The following is a 21,741-nucleotide window of genomic DNA, read 5'->3' as shown; positions in this document are numbered from 1 at the left end:
TTTCATTTTTTGTGCAGCTGTTATCAGTCATCCCTGTGCCATCTCACAACAACTGAAGTTATAGCCATAACGTTTTCTACACTACGATCCTGAGAGATTGGCAAAGGCTGTAAAGCTGTTTATATTTAACTGCACATCATACAGACTTTTGTAATTGGCTTTTTTGTAAATGTTGTTAGTAAGACATTATGTCCAGGACATTTCAAAAAAGAAACTTTTTGTGTGCCTATTTGAATATTAAAAACTAAACGAATAGGGTTACGGTACAGAATGGGTTTTTGTAAATATCGTTATGCAAAAATGTTTGCAAATTCATGTCAAATTCATTAATTAATTTTAGGATAATCATGAGAGCCTATTAGGAGTTGTAACTCATCAACTACATTAGATAGCTAAATACCATCTTCAGTTATATCGGCACAAGAAATCACATCTGCATGCCCAATTTCATCACTTTATAAATACTAAAAATAATTTTCATTGCCACATCCCTCTTAACTTTTTCGTTACCGCGCCTATTCGATTCGATTACTGGTGATCGATGCCTTGTTTAATTGATTTGGGCATGTTAAATTTGTTTCTCGTGCACCCAGCACTAACTAGTAGTTAGTCCAGCCACTCAACTTTCGGAATCGATTTGAATTTGTCTGTTTTGGTAACATAGTGATTTTCGAAAGACGTTTGTGCAAACCAGCGTGCGTATTGTTGGAAAGATGCACTAGGCTGGTTAACTCAACAAAATTGCATGCCTCTCGTCATTATGCTACAATAGCATTGAAGGTCTGTAATAAAAAAATCTTTGTCATCAAAATATTCCATAGAAAAGTCAGCTTGGCAATTTCACAGTGTTGAGCAATAATAATTGCTGGAAATTTATGCCAGCTATTCAATAAAGAGGTGTTGCTGTTTCATGCAACACTTATTCTACAAAAAATATTTCCAAAGGTTCGTCGTATGGTTAAAGTATTGAGATGGCCTTCTCAGTCAGTTTTCAGCAGCTTTGGTTTCGTTTAAATCGTTATTATCAGAGAAAGGGTCGCATCTAGTGTCACTAGTTGCTTCTATGGCATCATCGTCATGCACGCATGGGCGTGCAGCAGTGCTCCAGAACAGACGCACTGCTCAAAGCTGTCTTGCAACCCCAACTGAACTGAGTGAGGACGAGCTTAGATTCCGTGAATGACAGAACCCCAGCTTAAAGTTTTGTGGCGACAATGTTTTGCGCCAGCCTGAGACATCCGCAGCCGTTCATGGGTGTTTGTTCACGACCTCAAGTTGTCTTCTCCGCCGCAAGTGCATGGCTACTGAGCTTTGTGCACAATCTATTTATAGCTACTCTGGTTACATGCGAGGTCTACACTTCGCTGGGGCACAGTGTGCTGGCGCCGGATGTAGAGCTTCTCCAAATGACAAGGAGGCCACCGGAGCACATCTTGGCGCTGACTGCAGAGCAGCGCTAAACGTTTTAGAACTTCACGCTATATCGTTATTTCTTGTTAATACAATGTGCAAAATGCCAAGAAATATGCTTGCATGCAAAAATAGGAACGCCCACCTCAGCGGACTGATGTGGCTGATAGATAGAAGTTACGCAAGACGAAATAGCTAAGTTCATTGGACATCTGGCTTATAGAGGTATTATTCACATCATGGATATCCATCTATATTTAAACACCTGGAGGTTTATATCGCAAAAAAGCAAACGTTCACTAAGAAAAGCGTACGAGTTCGCTTCAAGAAAAGCCAAGCAACGCATCACAGCATGGCACGAGCAATGAAACAGTACCTCGGTTCCGATTTTCTTTGTCTATGTGAACAGAAACATTTTATGCAACATTTATCATTGTTTATACTGTTCCTGAGTCATTTAGCTTTAAATAGTATATTCTGAATTTTTTTGTTTTAAAAATTTTTGCATTCATACTCCTTTTTTCTTGTACTATTTACCAGCTGGCAACCAAAAGTTTCACACTTTTCACATTTTTATTCACTTAAAATATTTTCAGTGCTCTACAAAATGTATTTTTTTGGAAAAAGCATAAAACTTTGTAAAATTTGGTATGCTTCAATGCATGGTGGAGTCCTTTTCAAACTGACAAAGACAATATTTCCGAGACGTGTGAAAAATGCCCTTTTTGGCGCAACTAGAGACCCACTCACAGCTTGCAGTCTGCAATATTAGGACTGGGACAGCGTTCATGAATCTGTGACCGCCATAAATGATAAGTGCTAATGAACGTTAAATGCTCTTCAGCTGCTTCAAATAAAGCATCAGAACCAACTGAAACGGCTCAAGCTTGCTATTCGAAAATATCACAGACTACGAGGAATTTGGAGCTGCTTTTATATTGGCTGCTCTTTGGGATTCCACTTCGTCAGCGATTAACAGAGAACTGTGGTACTTCCCAAAAAAGGAAAATGGGTTTCAAAACACTCTCTCTAACCTGGTGTCCGATGCGAGCATGTGTATTCTGCTACTCGAGAGTGCTACAATGGCATGCTTCGCCGAAACAATGGCGCAAGTGTCGTAAACATGGCTTACAGGAGGCGCGAGTGTCTAGTCGGAGTCTAAGAAAGAAAACATGGCTGCACAAATTGCTTCCACTATAGCATTGTATCTTAAAAATTACTTTGAAGTTAACAGTGACCTTCAATAAACATCTGAGCATCGTTTACACTAGCTTTAAGATACAAGTTTTGTAATCTCTTGTCAAGCGCCTGTTGACGAGGTTACACATGTCGCACTTGCACGAGTTCGGTGAGCACATGCTACGGCCGAATGTTGTTGGGTGTGAATTTCATTCGCTATGTCCATGTAGCAGCAACAGAAGTGACATTAACACCTAATGCCATTCGCAGCGAATGACATTACGGGTGCCGTGTGACAGGAGTATAAGTCGTGAGTAAGTTTGTTTCATGAGCTCTAAATTTTTCGCCGACCCATGCTTGCTGTACTCAAATCGTCTTAGTTGTTTAACCTCAGCATTATTCGTGTTCTCTGACCCCCATTGTTTTCGTGTTTTTAAGAGAGAACAACATGGGCATGCATCACTATATTCCAGCCAGATGATGGTATAGCAACCCGATTCGTTTCTCATAGACCCCTTTCATAACCCACAAGTGCACTTCCCTACACTGTGCGTTTTCCCCACTAATGGCAGCACCTGTTGTGCTTCAAGTGGAGACGAGGTCCTAGTTTCATGTAGTGGGGCTTGTCTGTTATGCATGTTTATGTCAGTAGAGCTGAGATTACATTTGTAGCGCTGTAGCAAAAGCAAATTGCACTTGAACCTGTTTGTAGAAGTGACTAGCTACCATTGGTTGGGCTAGTTGCAACACATGAAAGCTAGCTTTACAATTATGAAGAGAGCCTGCAGCCGAGCATCAGCACACGTTGGCATGGTAAACGAAGCACAGTATTAGTATGTTGAATGATCGCATCAAATTTCCAAGAGTCTACTGCAAGGCTGGGCACTTTGCCGCAATAAAGTTAAGTGACTACTATGCAAAAATATGACAAAAAAAAGGTGGAATCATACTCGGAAGGTGTGATTATTCTAATGTACCGTGTTTCTTTCACATAGTTTGATTAGATGGCTGTTGTTTTGGCAGTTTGAGTTGCTTGCTGGCTGCACGTTAACTAGCATGACGTCATGCAGCAGCAGATATAGACCATTTTCACGAAGAGGGAAAGAGTAGCCCTGAACTCATACATTTTCGTCACTCTCTCTCCACTGGCTGTTCGGCCACTGCTGCTGGTGTGTGGGGAATTGGTGCGTTTTGCATTTGCGGCACATGAGAGGTCAATTGAGTGTTTTCTTTAATGCACTAAAGGTGGTTGTACGGCCAAAAAATAAAATATAAGACGAGAACAGCTCAACAGGTTCTCACAAAAAGAAAACTACTTTTGCGTTGGCAGTGTGATGCTTTTAGTTCGCATCACATATGTGGGGCCGTGCTGCATATGGGGGGCACTTTACCGAATAGTTCTTTGCGGTATCCGTGTCGTTCGCTCTTCAGGAAAAAGACGAAACAAGCGCTGACAGGAAAAAGATGAAACAAGCGCTGACTTTCAACTGAAATTTTATTGACAAGAAGGCTGGTAATATACCCGAGTGAACAGAAAAGGCAGTGAAAAATAATGACAGATGCAAAGATACGAAATAACATCAACAATCACTGAGCCTGCCAAGCCAACCCTCGCACCCCGAAAAACAGAAACATAGCTCTCTTCCTGACAGAGCAACAGAGAAGTCAGCACTTGTCCCATCTTTTTCCATTCTGCCGTGTCTTTTTTGTCTTTTTTTGCACTGTTAACCTCAAGTGGGTGCATGGTGTGGCGTTCGACGACATTCAGCTTTTTCGTTTTAAGGTGGACAGCCAGGTTGTCACTACTGAAGTGACATCAGATTCGGCACTGATGGAAACTCGGAGAACACAGTGACAACAACAGATCTTTAAAACTCGGCATGTCACGCGCTTCCGTCTTGCGCTGCGAGTTCCCGCCGTGGGACTATAGCCTTCCTGATTAGCTGATTAGCGCTGGTGACAACACAATGCCGCTTTGAATACAATGTAGTGAATGCGACAGCAACGAATTGTAATGTTAGGAGGTCTATTAGAAAAGTACCTAACTTTTGGTGAAAGAAAGAACTGGCATAACTGGAGTGTTAGAAACCTAATCCCCCTCAAAGTATTCCCCTTGGGATTCCACGCACTTCTCCCAGTGGTGCTGCCATTGTTAGAAGCATTCTGAGAAGGTTTGTATCGGAATAGAATTTAGCTCAGCTGTCATTGCAGCCATAATGTCCTCCCTTGTCTGAAATCACTCTCCTTTCAATGTCCTCTAGAGTGCGGGAAACAGCCAGAAGTCGAAGGGAGCCATTTCAGGAGAGTAAGGAGGCTTTTGAACTACAGGAGTCAAAATTTTTGCCAAAAAAAGTCTGAACCAAGGTTGAGGAATATGCAGGAGCATTGTCATGATGGATGCGCCATTTTCCTGTTGACCGCAACTCGGGTCTCTTGCGCCGCACAGCACCACGTAGGCGACAGAGGACATCCTTGTAGTACTCTTTGGTGATTGTTTGACCCTGTGGTGCGTACTCGTGGTGTACCACACTGCTGGAGTCAAAGAAAACACTCAGCATCACTTTGACGTTGCTGCGCACTTGGTGGGCCTTCTTTGGTCTTGGCGACGTGGAATGCTTCCACTCTTGACGACTGGGATTTGGTTTCCGGGTCGTACTCGTACAACTAAGACGCGTCACCAGTAATAATGGTGTTCATGAAGTTAGGGTCACTGCTTGTGAAATGCAGCATGTCCTGTGAGGAACACAAAGTTGCTTTTGCTCCATCATGAGCGATATCATGATTTGATATCTTCTTTAGTAACGGCCGTTCTTTTACCCACTTAAAAAAGTTGCGGTGTGCAAGGGCATGTTATCAATTTGGACTTGACTCTTTTGTTACTGCGCGAGAATGGTTGTTTTTCATGTGTCTCGGGAAGATCGTTTTTGCCAGTTTGGAAAGTACTCCAGCAAGCATTGCAGCATACCAAACTTTACAGAATGAAATGCTCTTTCCAAAAAATATATGTTGTGGAGCAACAAAAATATTTTAGAATGGATAAAAATGTGAAAAGTGTGAAATTTTTCATCACCAGCTGGTAGACAGTGGAATAAAAAACCCTATATGCGAAAATATTCGAAACAAAGAAAATTCAGAATATACATTTTGTAGATAAATGACCCAGGAACAGTATAAAAATAATTAATGTTGTACAAAATGTTTCTCTTCACATAGACAAAGAAAATCGGAACCGAGGTGCTGCTCCATTGCTCATGCCATGCGGTGAAGCATTGAATATTCTTCGTGAGACACAAGTGTACTCGTAAACTCTTCTCAGTAAATGTTCGTTGCCTTGCGATAAGAGCCTCCAGGTAGTCCAATATAAATGGATACCTGTGATGAGAATAATCTCTATAAATGAGATGTCCAATGAACTTCGCTATTTGATCTAGAGCCGCCTTTTTCTATGAGCCATCTCACTCTGCACAGCTTGGCGTTTCAATATATGCATCCAAGCGTATTCCTTTGCATCTTTGCGCATACTGTAATAAAAAAAACGAAAATACCGCACGCAGTTCTAAAATGTTTCGCACTGCTCCGTAGTCAGGGCCAAGATTTGCTCTGGGGGCCTTCTTGCAGTTGGGAGAAGCTCTGCAGCCAGTGTCACCAAAGTATGCCCTAGCAAAGTGTGGACCACGCACGTGACCTGGGTAACTATAAGACTATGCACAAAGTCCAGAAGCTATATTCACTTGTGGTGGAGGAGATAACTTGAGGATATAAACAAAACAAACCCATGAACAGCTACAGATGTCTCAGGCTGACGCAAAACATTGTCACCATAAAACTTCAAGCTGAGGTGCTGTCATCCACGAAATCTTTGCTCATTCTCGCTCAATTCAGGTGGAGTCTCAAGACAGTTTCAAGCAGCACATTTAGCAGCGCTGATGCGCACCTATGCGCGCGTGACGGCCACGTAATAGGAGCGACTAGTGACACTAGGTCTGACCCTGTGTCTGATATAACGATACAAACAAAACAAAAGTGGCTTGGAACTTACTGTGAAAACCTGTGCACTTTATACATTGGGCGGACCTTGGGAAATATTTTTCTATAAAATTAATTTTTTCTGACTTCTAGCAACAGCTTTCTATTGATTAGCTGGCATAAATTTCCGACAATTATTACTGCTCAACTCGGTCAAATTGCGAAGCTAACACATCAGTTCGATATTTGGCTTTCAAAGTTTCTTTTCATTACAAAACTTCGAAGTTACTGTAGCATAATCACAAGGGGCACGCACTTCGTCAAGTTCGCCAACCTAGTGCATTTTTCCAGCTACACACGCACATTGGTTGGCACAAAAGTCTGTAAAAAAATTGCTATGTCGCCCAAGTCGGAAAATTAAAAAAAAACTGAAAGTTGAGTGTTGGAACTTACTAGAAAGTGCTGGGTGCACGAGAAAGAAATTTACCATGCCAAAATCAATGACTGAAAGGCGTCGATCACCGGTGATCGATTTCAATAAGCTTGGTAACGAAAGAGTTAATATGGAACTAGGCTGCGACGGGTAAAACCCACTGAGACTGTCCGTATAATTGTTATCGCGATAATATCGCTGTTTTTTACCGCTAAGTAAGTGTGCGTTAGCTCTGCCTTCAATACGCCTTTTGTTCATTCTTCACATTTTCGTACCAAAACTGCATATTGTTACGGGGAAAATAACTTTAAAAAGCACATAATAAAGCACCGACCCAGTGCTAATAAGGAGGCACTGGAGTGATTTGGCTTGAGTCACGTAACATGTACTATGTCAGTGGGAGGGTGAATGATGGCGGGGTCCGTATGGTGGATTTTGTAAGTGACGTCTGTTACTTTAAGTAAGATGCGGTAGGAACCTGAATAACGTGGGAGTAACTTTTCCGAAAGTCCAACACGGCGCGACGGGAACCACAGCAGAACGAGATTGTTGGGTGTGAAGTGGACGTAACGATGGCGGGCGTTGTATACGCTCTTCTGATTGTCGTTGGAGTCCAGTAGTCGTCGTTGAGCAACTTGGCGTGCCGCTTGGGCCTTCATTATTGCATCATGAGTGTACTGAGACGTGTCATTTAGTCCGGCCGGCAGGAGCGTGTCAAAAGGTGGCGCAGGGTCACAGCCGAACAACCGAAAAAAGGAGAGAACCCAGCGTGTCTAGAGGAATTGTACCTCGTGTCTAGAGGAATTGTATGCGAATGTTACAAAAGGTAACGTAGTGTCCCAGTTGCGGCGATCGGTGGACACAGAATTGGGAGCTTGTCGGTGAAAGTGCGATTGAGGCGCTCCGTTTGACCATTTGTTTGTGGATGGTAAGCAGTCTAAAGCTTGTGTTTAGTTGCGCGGGAGCGAAGGAGGTCATCAACCACTTTGGAAAGGAAGTAGCTGCTTCGGTCGGTAAGGAGTTGTCGAGGGGCGCCGTAGTGTAGGATGACGTCCTTCTAAAGGAAATCTGCCACAGCACAGCTGGTTGGAAGTGCTTGTGTGGTCGCATATCGGGTAGCATAATCGGTTGCTACTGCAATCTACTGATTACCCGCAGCTGACGTAGGAAAAGGGTCAAGCAGGTCCACGCCAACACGGTAGAATGGGTCTCGTAGGATGTCCAGTGGCTGAAGGCCTCCGGCAGGAGGGGCATTTGGTTTTTTCCGTCATTGATAAGGGTCGCAGGCTGAAACATAAAGAAAGACATCGCGGTACATGCCAGCCCAGAAGAAGCGCCAGTGAACTCTGTCGTAGGTCTGTGACACGCCGAGGTGACCGGCTATCTGGGCATCATGAAGCTAGGCGAGAACAGTGTGACGCAATTGAAAAGGAACGACAAGCAGTCTTTCAGGGCCGTCAGGACGCATATTGCAACGGTAAAATACACCATCATGTAATTCAAACATTCTAAGGGAAGGGTAGGGCATCACCGATGTTAGCCTTCGGATACTACCGTCCAAGAAAGTATCTCGTCGCTGCTCGATTCGAATGTTGTGAACTGCGGATACAGAGAAGACGTCGACAGGAAGGGTGGTTATAAAGGAGTCGCCGTCTGGAGGGTTGGCAGGATGTCGGAACAAGCCGTCAGCATCTTGATGCAAGTGGCCGGTTTTGTATAGGACTGAGTAGTCAAATTCTTGAAGGCGCAACGTCCAACGGCCAAGAAGATCTGAAGGGTCTTTCAGGGACGAAAGCCAGCATAAGGCATGGTGATCAGTGATGACTGAATGGCCGGCCCTACAAATAGGGACGAAATTTCCCGACTGCCCAAACAAGTGCCAAACATTCTTGTTCAGTTATTGATTATTTTCTCTCAGCAGGCGAAAGAGGGCGGCTGGCATAAGCAACAACACGGTCTCGTCCTTGTTGCTTCTGGGCCGGGACTGCACCGATGCCATAGCCACTTGCATCAGTACGAACTTCTGTTGGAGCTTAAACATCAAAGTGAGCGAGGATAAAAGGAGAAGTAAGCGGCCACACTAGATTTTGGAACACATCTGCTTGCTCAGGGCTCCAAATGAAGCCAGCGTCTTTTTTCAGGAGTAGAGTGAGAGAGCGTGCGACGTCAGCGAAGTTTTTAACAAAGCAGCGGAAGTAAGAACAGAGGCCAAAGAAACTACGAACGCCTTTGGTACAGGTTGGTACAGGGAAATCTTTTACTGCCCGTATTTTATCTTGATGAGGGCGAACCCCTACAGAATCAACGAAATGTCCGAAGACAGAAATTTCACGATGGCCGAAGTGGCACTTTGCCGAATTGAGTTTCAGTCCTGCCGTACGAAAGACAGATAAGATTTTCAATAGCCTTTCAACGTGCATCGCAAAAGAAGGCGAAAAAACGATGACGTCGTCCATGTAGCACAGGCAGATGGACCACTTGAAGCCTTGCAACAGGGCGTCCATCATACGTTCAAACGGGGTGGGGGCATTGATAAACCGAATGACATCACTTTAAACTGGTAAAGGCCGTCGAGAGCAGTGATGGAAGTGCTGCTCCAAACTGCTCCAAAGGAGAAATGCTGCTCCATGCTGCTTCAAAGTGCAATATTTGCTAGTAACTGCTCCAAACCTGCTCCGAAAGGGTGTTGGCAAACTAAAAGAAATAAGTTGAACCATGGGACCATCCCGTGAGCCTAAGCGAAACCAGAAGCAGGCTGTATACACAATCATATTATCCTAGTGTGCTACTCAGTGGCGTAAATCCAGAAAAATCTGAAGAGGCGACACATATCAGGCCATAGTGTCCAATTCGTATTTTTCATATGGTTTGTATTTTTATTTATATAGGAATTAAACCCTGCTTTCAAATAAAATTTTTAAAATCAGCATGGGGTCCAAGCTCTAGCAATTTCATTGTTCTATTCAGCCTTTTTGCTTTTTTCGATTTCCATAGTTCACACAGCTGAGGGGCATTCAATGCAGGTCAGTTAAAGGTAAAAAGCCTTTTGAAAAGTTGATTGTGCTATACTGAACCCTAAACTCAATTATATCACATGCAAAAGCTAAATCTTAAGTAGGACACTTGCAAGTGGTGTCCTCCCCAGCCTGAACACAAGAAAAGTCCGGACTCTCTGCCCCCCCCCCCCCCTTTATTTATGCCAACTGTACTGCATGTATACTAGCTGCGTACTAGCATACGGCACGTATGATAAATAAAAATATTAGATGCTTAAGTGATGTTTTAGACTTCAGGAGTCGTTAGGAACGTGCATCTGCTCCAAAAACACCAATAGCTACCCACTGCTATAGCATTTTTTTCTGCTCTATATTCTGCTCCAAAAAGCAAAATGTCACTTCCATCACGGCGAGAGTGATAAACGCCGTCTTTTCACAGTTCATGTCATCAACACAATTTGCCAGTATCCGTAGCGAAGGTTGATGGAGGAAAATACTTTGCGCCGTGAAGGCAATCCAGGGCATCGTCTATGGGTGGCAAAAGGTAGACGTCCTTCTTCGTTATCTTGTTTAAATGCCGATAATCGATGCAGAATCTCCAGCTGTTGTCCTTCTTCTTGACAAGTACAACAGGGGACGCCCACGGACTGCAGGAAGGATGGATGATATTCTAAAAAATCATTTTGTCAACCTCCTGTTGGATGATGCACCGCTCAGCATGGGAGACCCGGTAGGGTCTCCGATGGATGGGACTCTTGTGGCCTGTATCAATCCGGTGCTTAACGACAGACGTCTGGCCGAGGGGGTGGTCACCAAGGTCAAAGATGTCCTAAAAAGATGCTAGCAGGGAACGCAGGTCGTTAGCTTGTTTTTTGGGTAAGTCGGATGCAATCATCTTGGTCAACACACTTTGGTCTGATAGAGGACTAGGCGAAGTTTTCTCGGCACTCGGGATGCTGTCATAACTTAGAGTGCAAATATAGCACTTTGCCGCCGGCATGATTTCAGCGAGAGATATACGATGAGGGAGGATTTGTGTACTTAGACCAAAATTCACTAGTGGTAGGCAGGATGCGTTGGCCGTTATAGTGACGACGGTGTCAGGAAATGTAACATTGTGGGAAAGCAGGACGTCAACATTGGGGCACACACTATAAACACCGTCTGGAACAGGTGGAACAGGGGAGACGCCTATGTAAGCAAGTGTTCGTTAAGGGAGACGCAGGTGTTCTGTGGAACAGAGCCAACTTAGAGGGAAACATGGAGGATCAACAACAGTAGGTAGAGCGAGTTGCACTATACCGGCAGAACAATCTATCAAGGCCGAACGTTCAGACAAGAAGTCATGGCCCAAAATTATGTCATGAGGGCAATGTTCTGAAACGTAAAACAGAACTGATGTGTGATGTCCGGCGATGCTGACGCAAGCTGAGCACACACCAATCACGGCGACTTTTCCACCATCGGCAGTTCAGACCACAGAAGTTGGGCCAGGAGTAAGGACTTTTTTCAGCTGTGTTCTAAGGTCAGCGTTCATGATAAACACGTGAGCGCCAGTGTCAATGAAGGCTGTAGTTGGTACACCGTCGACGCCAACATTGATAAGGTTTCGAAGTGTGGGCAAGGTCAGTAGAGGATTTTGGCATCGGGTCAGTATTGCAGCATCACCTCCAAGAGCTGCTCCTGTCAGTTTTCCAAAGGCGAGCGCAGGAAGGAGCTTGGGGACGGCGATCGACAAGATGGGGGCACGTGGGCATGCTGGCCAATTCTTGACTAACGGCGGTTTGGATGCGGGAGACGGTGGCGTGATAGCTGTCGGAGTTGGGGGAGGCTGACGCAAGTGGAGCTGCGGCTTCGATTTCCCATTGGACAATACGGACATCACCCGGACTTTCTGTAGAAGGCAGGCAAGAGTCTTCGCATGTGGATGTTGCAGCCGTGTTTAGAAGCCGGGCACACTGGTGCAGAAAACGGCGGCTCTTGGCTTCTTCAAGGCGCCGGCATTCAGAGATAATGTCCTGGGTCGTAGATGAATTCTTGAACACAAGGTGAGAGATGTCATCTGTTATGCCCTTAATAACATGGCCAACCTTATCGGCTTCGGACATCTGCGAGTTGACCTTGTGGCCCAAAGCAAGCACGTCCTGAATGTACATGTGGTAGGATTCGGTGCATGCCTGAACCTGACGTGCCAGCTCGTTTTGGGCGGCACGTTGACTTCCCACAGGCCTGCCAAATAGCTCCCGGAGCTTTTGCTTGCATAACTCCCAGCTGGTCAGCTCTTCCCCGTGCGTTTCATACTAGACCTTTGCGGTGCCTCTGAGATAAAAAATCACGTTGGCCAGCATGAGCGTCGGGTCCCATCGCATACGTACACTCACTCGCTCGTACGACTTCAGCCGGGCTTCTACATCAACGTCATCGGTGCCGGAAAAGGTACCTCGATCTCTCGGGGGTGGGCTCAAGATGAGGGTTGATGGGCGAGTTGGAGGAAGCACGGAAGTGGATGAAGAAGGCACATTAGTCGGGGAAGGGTCGGCATTGTTGACTTCATGGGGGAGACCACTAGCAGCCCGCTACGAAGCTCCGTCTTGCGTGAAGTGAGTACCCCGCACCTTCCACTAATGATGATACGGGGAAAATAACTTTACAAAACACAGAATAAAGTCGGTGGTGGACAAGATGGCACCCAGTTAGCTCACATAGTCTGTCCACATCGTCTTCCTCCGTGTCCTCTTTGTCATTCTCGTCCGCACAATGTAACGAAGTTCTCTTTATAACAAATTTTTCTTGGAATTTGTCAATTTCGTTATATCCAGGTTTAACTGTATTGCGACATTCTGAGCCGAACCAGATAATTTGCTAGCGATTGTAGAGTTACATTAAACATAAGGAACCACGGCAAAAAAACCGAGAGTCACTTTGAACAATAATGCGTGCAGTTTAAGTGCAGCTGGACAATGGCATACGTATTCGCTCGTCTCCATTTATGTTTCACTGATTATACTTCAAGAGTTGTCTAAAAATTTAATGCTAGTGCACACTCCCAGAACCCCACAAGGCCAGCTATAACAAAGCATACTAACGAATTACCCATTTACCTGTGCTGCTTAAGGAATGCATTGAAATTCTACTCCCCTCCTGGGTATGGTCGCCAGCGATGCAGAACCGTCTCGAGGGTTGCCGCTGCTTTCAATTTCACCCATTTTGAAGCTGACAGCTTAGTGATTACCTACTAGTGCCTTTACACTTGTGAAACGTTGCTGTGTTTTTACAGTATACCGCGAACAACAGCAATACCCTGTGTACTGAGTGCATTCACTGCATACACTGCTGCAGATACCCACACACCGACACGGTGGCGAAGCATTGCAGACGCTAGAGGAAAAGATGGCAGATGGAAAAGATGGAAAAGATGCTGTGGAAAAGATGGCAGCCTCCTTGTGAAATTGGTCTAAAGATGCAGAGGTAGCATCAAGCACTGCCATTTCTGGGACATGTCTGAGCTATGCATCGAAGTGTCCCAGCGAGTTGGGCTAGTTGGTAGATGTTCGTGTTTAAAGATTAGTTTGAAGCGGATCAGAAATGCAGACAAAAACTGCATTTAGCGTAAGCGCTGTCCTGTCCACGTCGTACGCACAAGGCTGTGTGTCTCGCACAGCTGTCCCACAACTTCCTATGTAGCAGTGCCTAGGCTCGCCATTGTGCCAGGGGCTTCACAAACCACATCTCAAGCCGCTAAGCTTATTATGGGCATGAGTTGTGCCGGCGAAGGGCAGATTGCAGTTCAAAGCAATTCTGTAGCACAGCAGTCTGAGTGCAGAATTGATGGCTGCTGATATTGGTGGGAATGACCCAAGCATGGATTCTAAACTAAAATAATCTGAAGCGATCATATCTTGAATATGATGTGAAAAAAAATATGTTGAGGTTGCTCCTAAAGGAGCCCTGCAGCAGTTTTTGAGCATAGTCAGAAAACGCTGCCGATTAGTAGTCGAGGCTCCCGAGAACACGTGAGCGCAATATTATAGCTCAGTCAGTGCACGGCCTGGAGTTCACAATAAATTCTCCAAGTCGGCTGAAAATTGCTTCTTCTCTCGGCGAATGATGCTACAAACTCAAAAATCTCGTGACAGCCATTGGCTAATTTGAGCATGGTGCACTTGGTCATTACTGAAGCCACAACTAAGGGCCGCAACTTTTTCCACTGCAAAACTACACATTCAAAGAAAGAAAAAAACTAAGTGCTCAAGGCGCACGTGATGTATTGTCTTTTCCCGTGCTTAGCTTTCAAAGATTTCATCGGGACGAGAGAAGAGAATTCAATTGCAGCATGTGACAAATCTTTGCAACTCCACTCGTACTTTACAGGTTCTAAAAATGTTTGTGATGGTGAAGCAGTAAGCTCCTTTAGTTAACAACGTGGGAGGCCAAGCTGGTCCTCGAGGACCTCAAAGACCAGCGACAGCTTGTCTCCAGGGCCAAGAGGGCAGTCGAAGCCAGTGGGCTCCTAGACTAGGGAACCCTCCCACCTTAGGGTGATACCGGGCCTCACTCGGAACACTGTTTTCTAAATAAACATTTATTTCTCTCTCTCTCAACAAACTCTATGTATACTAGAAAAAAAATGTTGCAGGACCTCTTTAATAAGAAAGTTCTGGGTTCACCTCAACGGCGGTAGGGACCGAAATTACCTTTAGTTTCGTGATATAAAGGTTAGGCTTGTGCGAATAGTTAATTTTAGGTTGGAAGCGACTTGGAAGCAAAGAAGGATTTTGGTCGAATAATTTTGAATCAAATTTGAGTAGTATACATATTGCATATAAAAAAAGGGGATATATATGTCATGACCTAACTAATGTGCACAATATATGTTTTTTGAATTAAAACAAGGCCTGCGCAAAGGCCATTTTTTTGCATAAAAGGAAGTGGCAACAACTTTGAATAGTAGCAGGATTTCACTTTCAGTACAGTCTTAGTGATAGCCAGAAAAATATGCTACGTTTTAAAATTTGCTCTACTTAGAGCATATAAGTAGAGCATATAAGTCGGCATAACGAGCTTTTAAACTGGGAATAAAATAATAAAAATACAATCTATGTGAGGGTAATTCCTCAATAAAACTTTGAAGTAGGGCTTTGCTGCAGTGCAGATTTTTTTCTGAATACGTGTTTTGACTGCTTAGCATCACTTCACTACAGTGAAACCACTTTAACTTGCGGAATAATACTCTTGGACAGGTGCTTTCACAACTTAGCATCCCTCGATTGCAGTGGAATCACTTTTACAGTGTGTGACATGTGGTATAATATGCATCTATTCGTTTGTTTCAAATAATTTATTAGAAATTTTCAATAATTTAAATTTGATTAGAAGGGAATTCAAATAGTGCTGCATTGTTCCTTCGAAATATTCAAAGCATTTGAATATTCACACAGGTTTAATAAAGATAAATCAATGTCACCAGTGGCACTACAAAATATGCTGTAAATCTAGCCATATTGCAAATGTCTGGGTAAAATCTGAATTGTACACATTTTTTTAGCATGAGCACTTGAAATCAACATCAAATGTTTTAAGTAGACATTTGATCTTGCAGTGTTTTTTTTGTTTGTTTGTTGTTCCCCCCCCCCCCCCCCCCCCCATTTCGAAGTTCAGAAGGTTCGTATTGGCCTTGTCTCGTGCCTCATTGTAGGGTGTGTATTGTGCAAGCATTGTTTTTCAAGCATTCCTTTCAAAGCTCTTTCTTCGCTTTGTTTGAAAAGAACTTACTGTTCAACTCTCATTGCAGTATGCTGAAATCACTGTGCCTTGCCTCCTATTTGTTCAGATCTGTGAATGAAGTAATCTGCCACGGGATCCCTGACATGCGGCCACTTCAGGATGGGGATCTTTTGAATGGTGAGTAAAAGATAGTTTTCTGTCTGCCATATTCTGGACCAGTGAAAGCTTGCATTTGTCTAAAATGAAACTCGACGATGGGAGCGGAGCCTTTGGGATGCCAGCAAGCCTTACATTGCGTGGTTGTTGCCTTCTAACATCAACAGCAGGTCCGCAGCTAGAGAGAAGGGGGGGGGGGGGGGGTACTTCAGGGGTCTGACGCAATTCCTTCCTCTCCCCAACTAGGGGCCTGGTTAACAAAAATGGGAGCCGTATAAGAAACATCTTTTTTTTTTTTTTTGGCTTGGTTTATAATGGCTTTGTAGATGACAACTGTGAGGCGAAACATCTTTGCTAGGTGAAAGCATTTTGTGCATGGCAGAATGCCTATGCACTGCGGGAATCAATGTAACGCCATGCAATCAGGGAGCAACTGTATACATGCACCTCATACATGCCGTTCACTCATATTTTTTATGCATGCAGGACAAATATTTCAGCAAATTATTTACAATTAAGATAGTAATCTATTTAGTCAGTGCACAGTTTTCTGCGAAATTTAATTGCAGAATCTTCTAAATGGGAAGGGGAACTTGCATCTGCCTAATGCTTTTCATTTTTAATATTTTTCTATACCAATTTCTCCAGATTATAGTGTGCATTGAACAGTGTTTATATTGTCCTTGAATGCAAGAATGAAATCTGCAGTGACTGTTGCTGCTCATTGTGTACTAGAAGAGGATTAGCTTTTACCATGTGTGATAATTTGTTCCCCATTTCCTTTTCAACTGTGCTTGCAGTGGACATAACAGTGTACCATCGAGGCTTTCATGGTGACTTGAATGAAACGGTGTTCATCGGAAATGTGGATGAAAGTGGCCGCAAGCTGGTTCGTGTGACCTACGAATGTCTCAGCAAGGCTATTGAAGCAGGTACTTGGCGTTTACACATCGGATGCTTCTTGCTCATGGATAAAACTAGCTAGCCATCGACTGAAATCTGTGGAACAGGCAGTGCAATCTTCACAGTCACAGACTGATTATGGAGACGAGTTTGATTATTTAGACAGCTGTTTGGCACAGCCATCGTCCCCATAAACTGACGGGTAACTAAAATTTCGGATGCAGGAGTACATGCTGTGTGATAATTTAGGCTCCCCCTTCATGATCATATGGTAATGTAGTCCCAAAGTGAAACAGAAACAGCAATACAGTAGACTCTCGGTAAACTAAAATCTGTTGAACGGAGCTGCTTCTTAAGTGACAAATCCCTTTAACTCCACTCGCATTTGATGTATTTTTTTTTTAAACATTTGCAACAGTCCGTTTGTGTGGCAGTTAGCTCTTCGAATGATTTCATTTGACAATTACTCAGCAAAGTGTTGTAGGGCCCCTTTTAAGGGGTTTTGAAGCACCTTTTGAAAAAAAAACAAAAAAAACATTGGAGCATGTAAGGACAGTAAAAAAAAACGCGGTGGTGTGATTCTCAGTATGCTGTGTTATCTACAACAGCACATCACAAGTTGGTTAAATATACGGCAGAAAGCTGCTGCTCGTGTAGCATTGGGGATGTAGAACGAATTTTTCTCTCCGCTTGCAAAGTCAATTGTGTGGAGGGTGAAGTAATTCAGCCTCAAACAATGGACAAAAGTGGTTTCTGCAAACATGGTGACGCGCTCCTCGTAAGTTCATCCACTTGGTTAAGCCGTCATTTTGCAGCCAAGCTGACCAGGTCAGGACAAAACACACTCATCAAAAACACAAAATTTATGCAGTGGCCTGCACTGTCTTGGGAGGCTACATTCTCGCATGGCTGAGCATAATTGATCGGTTAAAAGTGCCTAGTGAGTGTCGTAACCTTGCGTTGGTGTGCAAGAAGGCTCCACTAGAGGAACCGAAGAGGACGTAGGTTTCCATGCCCACACTTTCAGCGCGCTCATGGGGGTGAAGCAAAACAAACTTTTCTGTCATCAATTCTGAAGCGCATGCTGCAACAACCACAGAAAAAATTATGACATTGTCGACAGTAATGTAGGCTCTTCCTAACCATGAAGTTTTATGGAATTCTAAAACCTCTTCAATTTCTTTAAGGGAGATCCTGTTTTACATACATATCTCCTCAAATTGAAGCTTGTTTTTATTGATTTTATAACTGAGGCATTTTTATGTCCTGATTTCAAATATGCAGTTGTTTTTTGAGTACACTAAGCTGTTTTCAAAATTCCCAATGGTATTTACATTGTCAGGAGAAATATTTGTTTATAAACCGTGAGAGTTGTTAAGCTAATCGGCAGATCACAACCCTGGAATGAATACCGCATGCAGTAAAACAAGAATGTATGTTCAAGGCCCATTTGAATAAAGGTTACGGTATTTTGAACATTCCGAGCTGGAAATCTCAGTTATGGCATGTTGAACATTCCTAGGGCAGAGTGGAGGCAGCCCTGCCCTCCTCCCCCCCCCCCCATTACCTGGGGGGGGGGGGCAAATTCAGCTTCTTTTCTCTGGCATAATAGGAAGGGGAGAGGAGTGCTGCGACAGACTTTCATCCCCCACGCGCACGCCTCTGCTCATTAGAGATATGGTGTCACATCACTACAACTCTTGCTGCCCCTCCTATGGTGTTACTTCAGTGTTGGTTGTGTTAGTCATGCGCTTCCATTAGGAAAATGACCCTTTATTTGCAAACATATATTGTAAACGTTTTCTGTGTCTGACCATTTCTGTGGAGTGTCCTTGCACGGCCGCTGGGTGAAAAAGTGCACGGTACGGCCTGCCGCATCGAGCGGCTTTCTATGGGAGAGTGCATGTCAGCCGTAGTTGCAGCGCGACGGGGCGGGGACAGGAGGGACGGGGAAACGGGTGGTGGCGGCTCTCTCGGGGCAGCAGTCGCAGCAAATGAACTGGTTGTTGTCACAACAGTGACCACTCAGTTGTTCTAATCAGCGTTTCTTTAATCTCATTTATCACAGTGATGACATATTGCATATTTAGTAGACTACATAGGGGCTATTTAGTTAAAAAGCCAATTGAATTTTCAGGTGCGTGCCGAGCACCAGACTTTTTTTTTTCTTTCCAGAACCAGCTTCTTGCCTTGGGGCTGGAAGAAAAATCCACAATGCATGTAGTAGTATTAGATGGCGCCGAATGTGTGACAAATTGAATGTTCTATTTTGTGAAGGTGCCATGCATCCTTTCTTAAATTAACGTATTTCAACTGCCGTGATGTTTATTCAGCACCTTCGCGTTTTCTCAGCCGGAATGCTTGAGAATTTTTTTTTCAGACACTTGACAACAGACGTTCATAGTGTTTAACATGATAGTATTCCAAAAAGTAATTCAGCCTCAAACAATGGATAAAAGTGGTTTCTGCAAACATGGTGATGCGCTCCTCGTAAGTTCATTGAAGAGGCTGCAAAAGTATACACCATTAGAAGAAGTGGGCCTTCAGATATCTTCATAGTTCTTTCTAGGCAGGACAATATATATATATATATATATATATATATATATATATATATATATATACATATATATATATATATATATATATATATATATATATATATATATATATGTACTGGCATGCATTGGCTTATATCTCGAGCAATTTGCGCAAATTTCAAATGATGAAGCAACCTCGTTAGTGTGTGAACTGCATGACGGGTCTTCAGAGTTGGGTACACCGTGCGCCGACGAATAACAGAAAATCAATTCATTCGCGGTGAATATGCTCGCCGCCCGCGCAATGGAGGCTATTGGCAACAGGTAGACTGCTTTTAACTGTGTGTTCACTACAATGTCGTGGTCTCCACTTGAAAATGTGGCACTCTTGCGTGAAAAGGAAACAAACACCTTGGCACTCGTGTAGCCTCAAAATCGATAAGCGGGGGCGCATGTTCGGTTCGCGACATTTACGTGTAACTCATTCTGGACAAGCTGGAAAGCATCGCCGTGTCATTCAACTGATCGCGGATGACGCCTGCACATTATTCGCACATCGGCGTCGATACCGTCACCAAATTGATAAGCAGCTTTGTCCGCAGAGGAGCACACGGGGACAACTTGCAGCAGGACTTGAAGAAATGATACGCTCATACAAACAGTCAGTCTGATTACTTCCCTGGTGCATATTAACTGACTAAAAGCATATGTGCCATGATATTTTTCATTCGAAACTTTGAAATAAGGTTTTCACAGAATTTATATCGCATAGATTTCGACCACATTTCTTGTTTCTTGTTCTGTAAAAGTGGACCTAGGACAGCTAGAGCTGTAATTCTTTTTGCACAATGTAGCTAAATGTGCACAAAAAATAATGCTGAGAGCCAATTTTCAATGTGCAACTCGAATTAAAATTAATATATATATATATATATATATATATATATATATATATATATATATATATATATATATATATATATATATATATATATATATATTGTTACATGCAGTGAACTTTATTGTGCTATATTTCGAGAAATACTCATTCAATTTTTGATCAGCTTGCAGCGTTGCACTCCTTAGGTTTTCTAGTGTGTATATATTATGAGACCACGTCTATATATATATATATTAGTGACTGCAATTCTAAGTACATTCATTTTTACAGTTAAAAATTAAATTTTTTTGTTTTCTTGATTTTCTTAAAAATACAACCTGCATGAAAATTCTGCAATATATCGGAAACTACCGTATTTACTCACATAATGAACGCACTTTTTTCTAAAAAATATTAGAGTAGAGCAAAGCTGGAGGGTACGTTTATTACGCAGGGTAAATTTTATGAAAGCTTTTTCGGGAGAAGGAAAAAATGCAGTAATGGGCAAAAAAAAAAAGTTGAGTCGCTTAGCATTTCGCAATTTACATACGCGTACACTCTAAACTGCTTCTTCGTTGCACCTTACTCCTCTTCGGTGGATGATGGCGCTATCTTCTGCAAGCTGTCCCTGGGCCGCCGGCGCATCCCATCAAAACGCTTTGCGCTATTTTTTCTCACAATCGTTCAACAGCAACAGTAGTATCTGCTTGTGATCTCAAGGGGCACCCAAAAGCTGCACTCGCGGGGGAATGGGGAATGGACAGTTAGAGTGAAGGAAAAAGAAAGTCGGCTAAAAAAGAGGGGGGGGGGACGTGCTGCGCACAGATAGAAGGAAAAGCAATAGGCACGCGGCAATGGGCGAAGGGGGGAGGGAGCGAGCCGAGGTGGTTGAAGGGGTTGGCAAAGTAATAAAAAAACGGGAGAGATCCAACAGGTGAGGAGGTGCCAGGGATTGGTTAACGGAACTGCAGCAGATGAATGTAGGGTGTGCGTTTATTATGTGGGGAGGATTTTAATTTTGATGACTGAAATAGGGGGTGCGTTTATTATGCGAGTGCGTTCATCACGTGAGTAAATACAGTATTACAGATAGCAGAATAATTCATTTTGCAGCATGAAGCTATATTTTTAGAGCACACAATATAAAAACCAGATTTTGATTTCTCTTGATGCAAGTTTTTAAAATTAATCTTTTGTGTGACCACACAACCACACAATGGCCACATTATGAAAGAAAGTTTAGTGTACCATAAAGTAAGAAGTAATAACCCAATCAAAAAAGGGCTCCTTATCTTGTGTGGCTTGTGCTTTCTACTGTTGATCCCTGTGCAATTTGTAACTTGTTCACTGATGGCTATTTTTTTGGGGTAGTAGGCACAATAAAGGTTAGCTTAATTATATAATGAACTAATAAAGCTACAGAAAAAATAACTAATCTTTAGAATCGGGAGAACAAACTGAGTAAGCATACCAGCTTTTGTCACATTTGGTTCAAAAATAGATAAGAGAGCCCTAAGACCCATGTCCCTCCTTAATTTGAAGATTTCTCACGGT

The 21,741-nt window shown here is 43.3% G+C and overlaps 1 protein-coding gene across 1 annotated transcript in view; it reads left to right on the top strand.

The window, feature by feature from the left end:
- Nucleotides 1-21,741, top strand: part of LOC119160996 (methionine aminopeptidase 1) — a 72,805-nt gene that overhangs the window by 24,423 nt on the left and 26,641 nt on the right. The window contains exons 8-9 of the mRNA XM_037413295.2: nt 15,815-15,885; nt 16,665-16,796. Coding sequence (XP_037269192.1) covers nt 15,815-15,885; nt 16,665-16,796 — 203 coding nt within the window. The remainder of the gene's footprint in view (nt 1-15,814; nt 15,886-16,664; nt 16,797-21,741) is intronic.

This window comes from Rhipicephalus microplus, chromosome X (assembly GCF_043290135.1).
Source record: "Rhipicephalus microplus isolate Deutch F79 chromosome X, USDA_Rmic, whole genome shotgun sequence".
NCBI lineage: Eukaryota > Metazoa > Arthropoda > Arachnida > Ixodida > Ixodidae > Rhipicephalus > Rhipicephalus microplus.
This window is presented reverse-complemented; position numbering and strand designations above follow the sequence as displayed.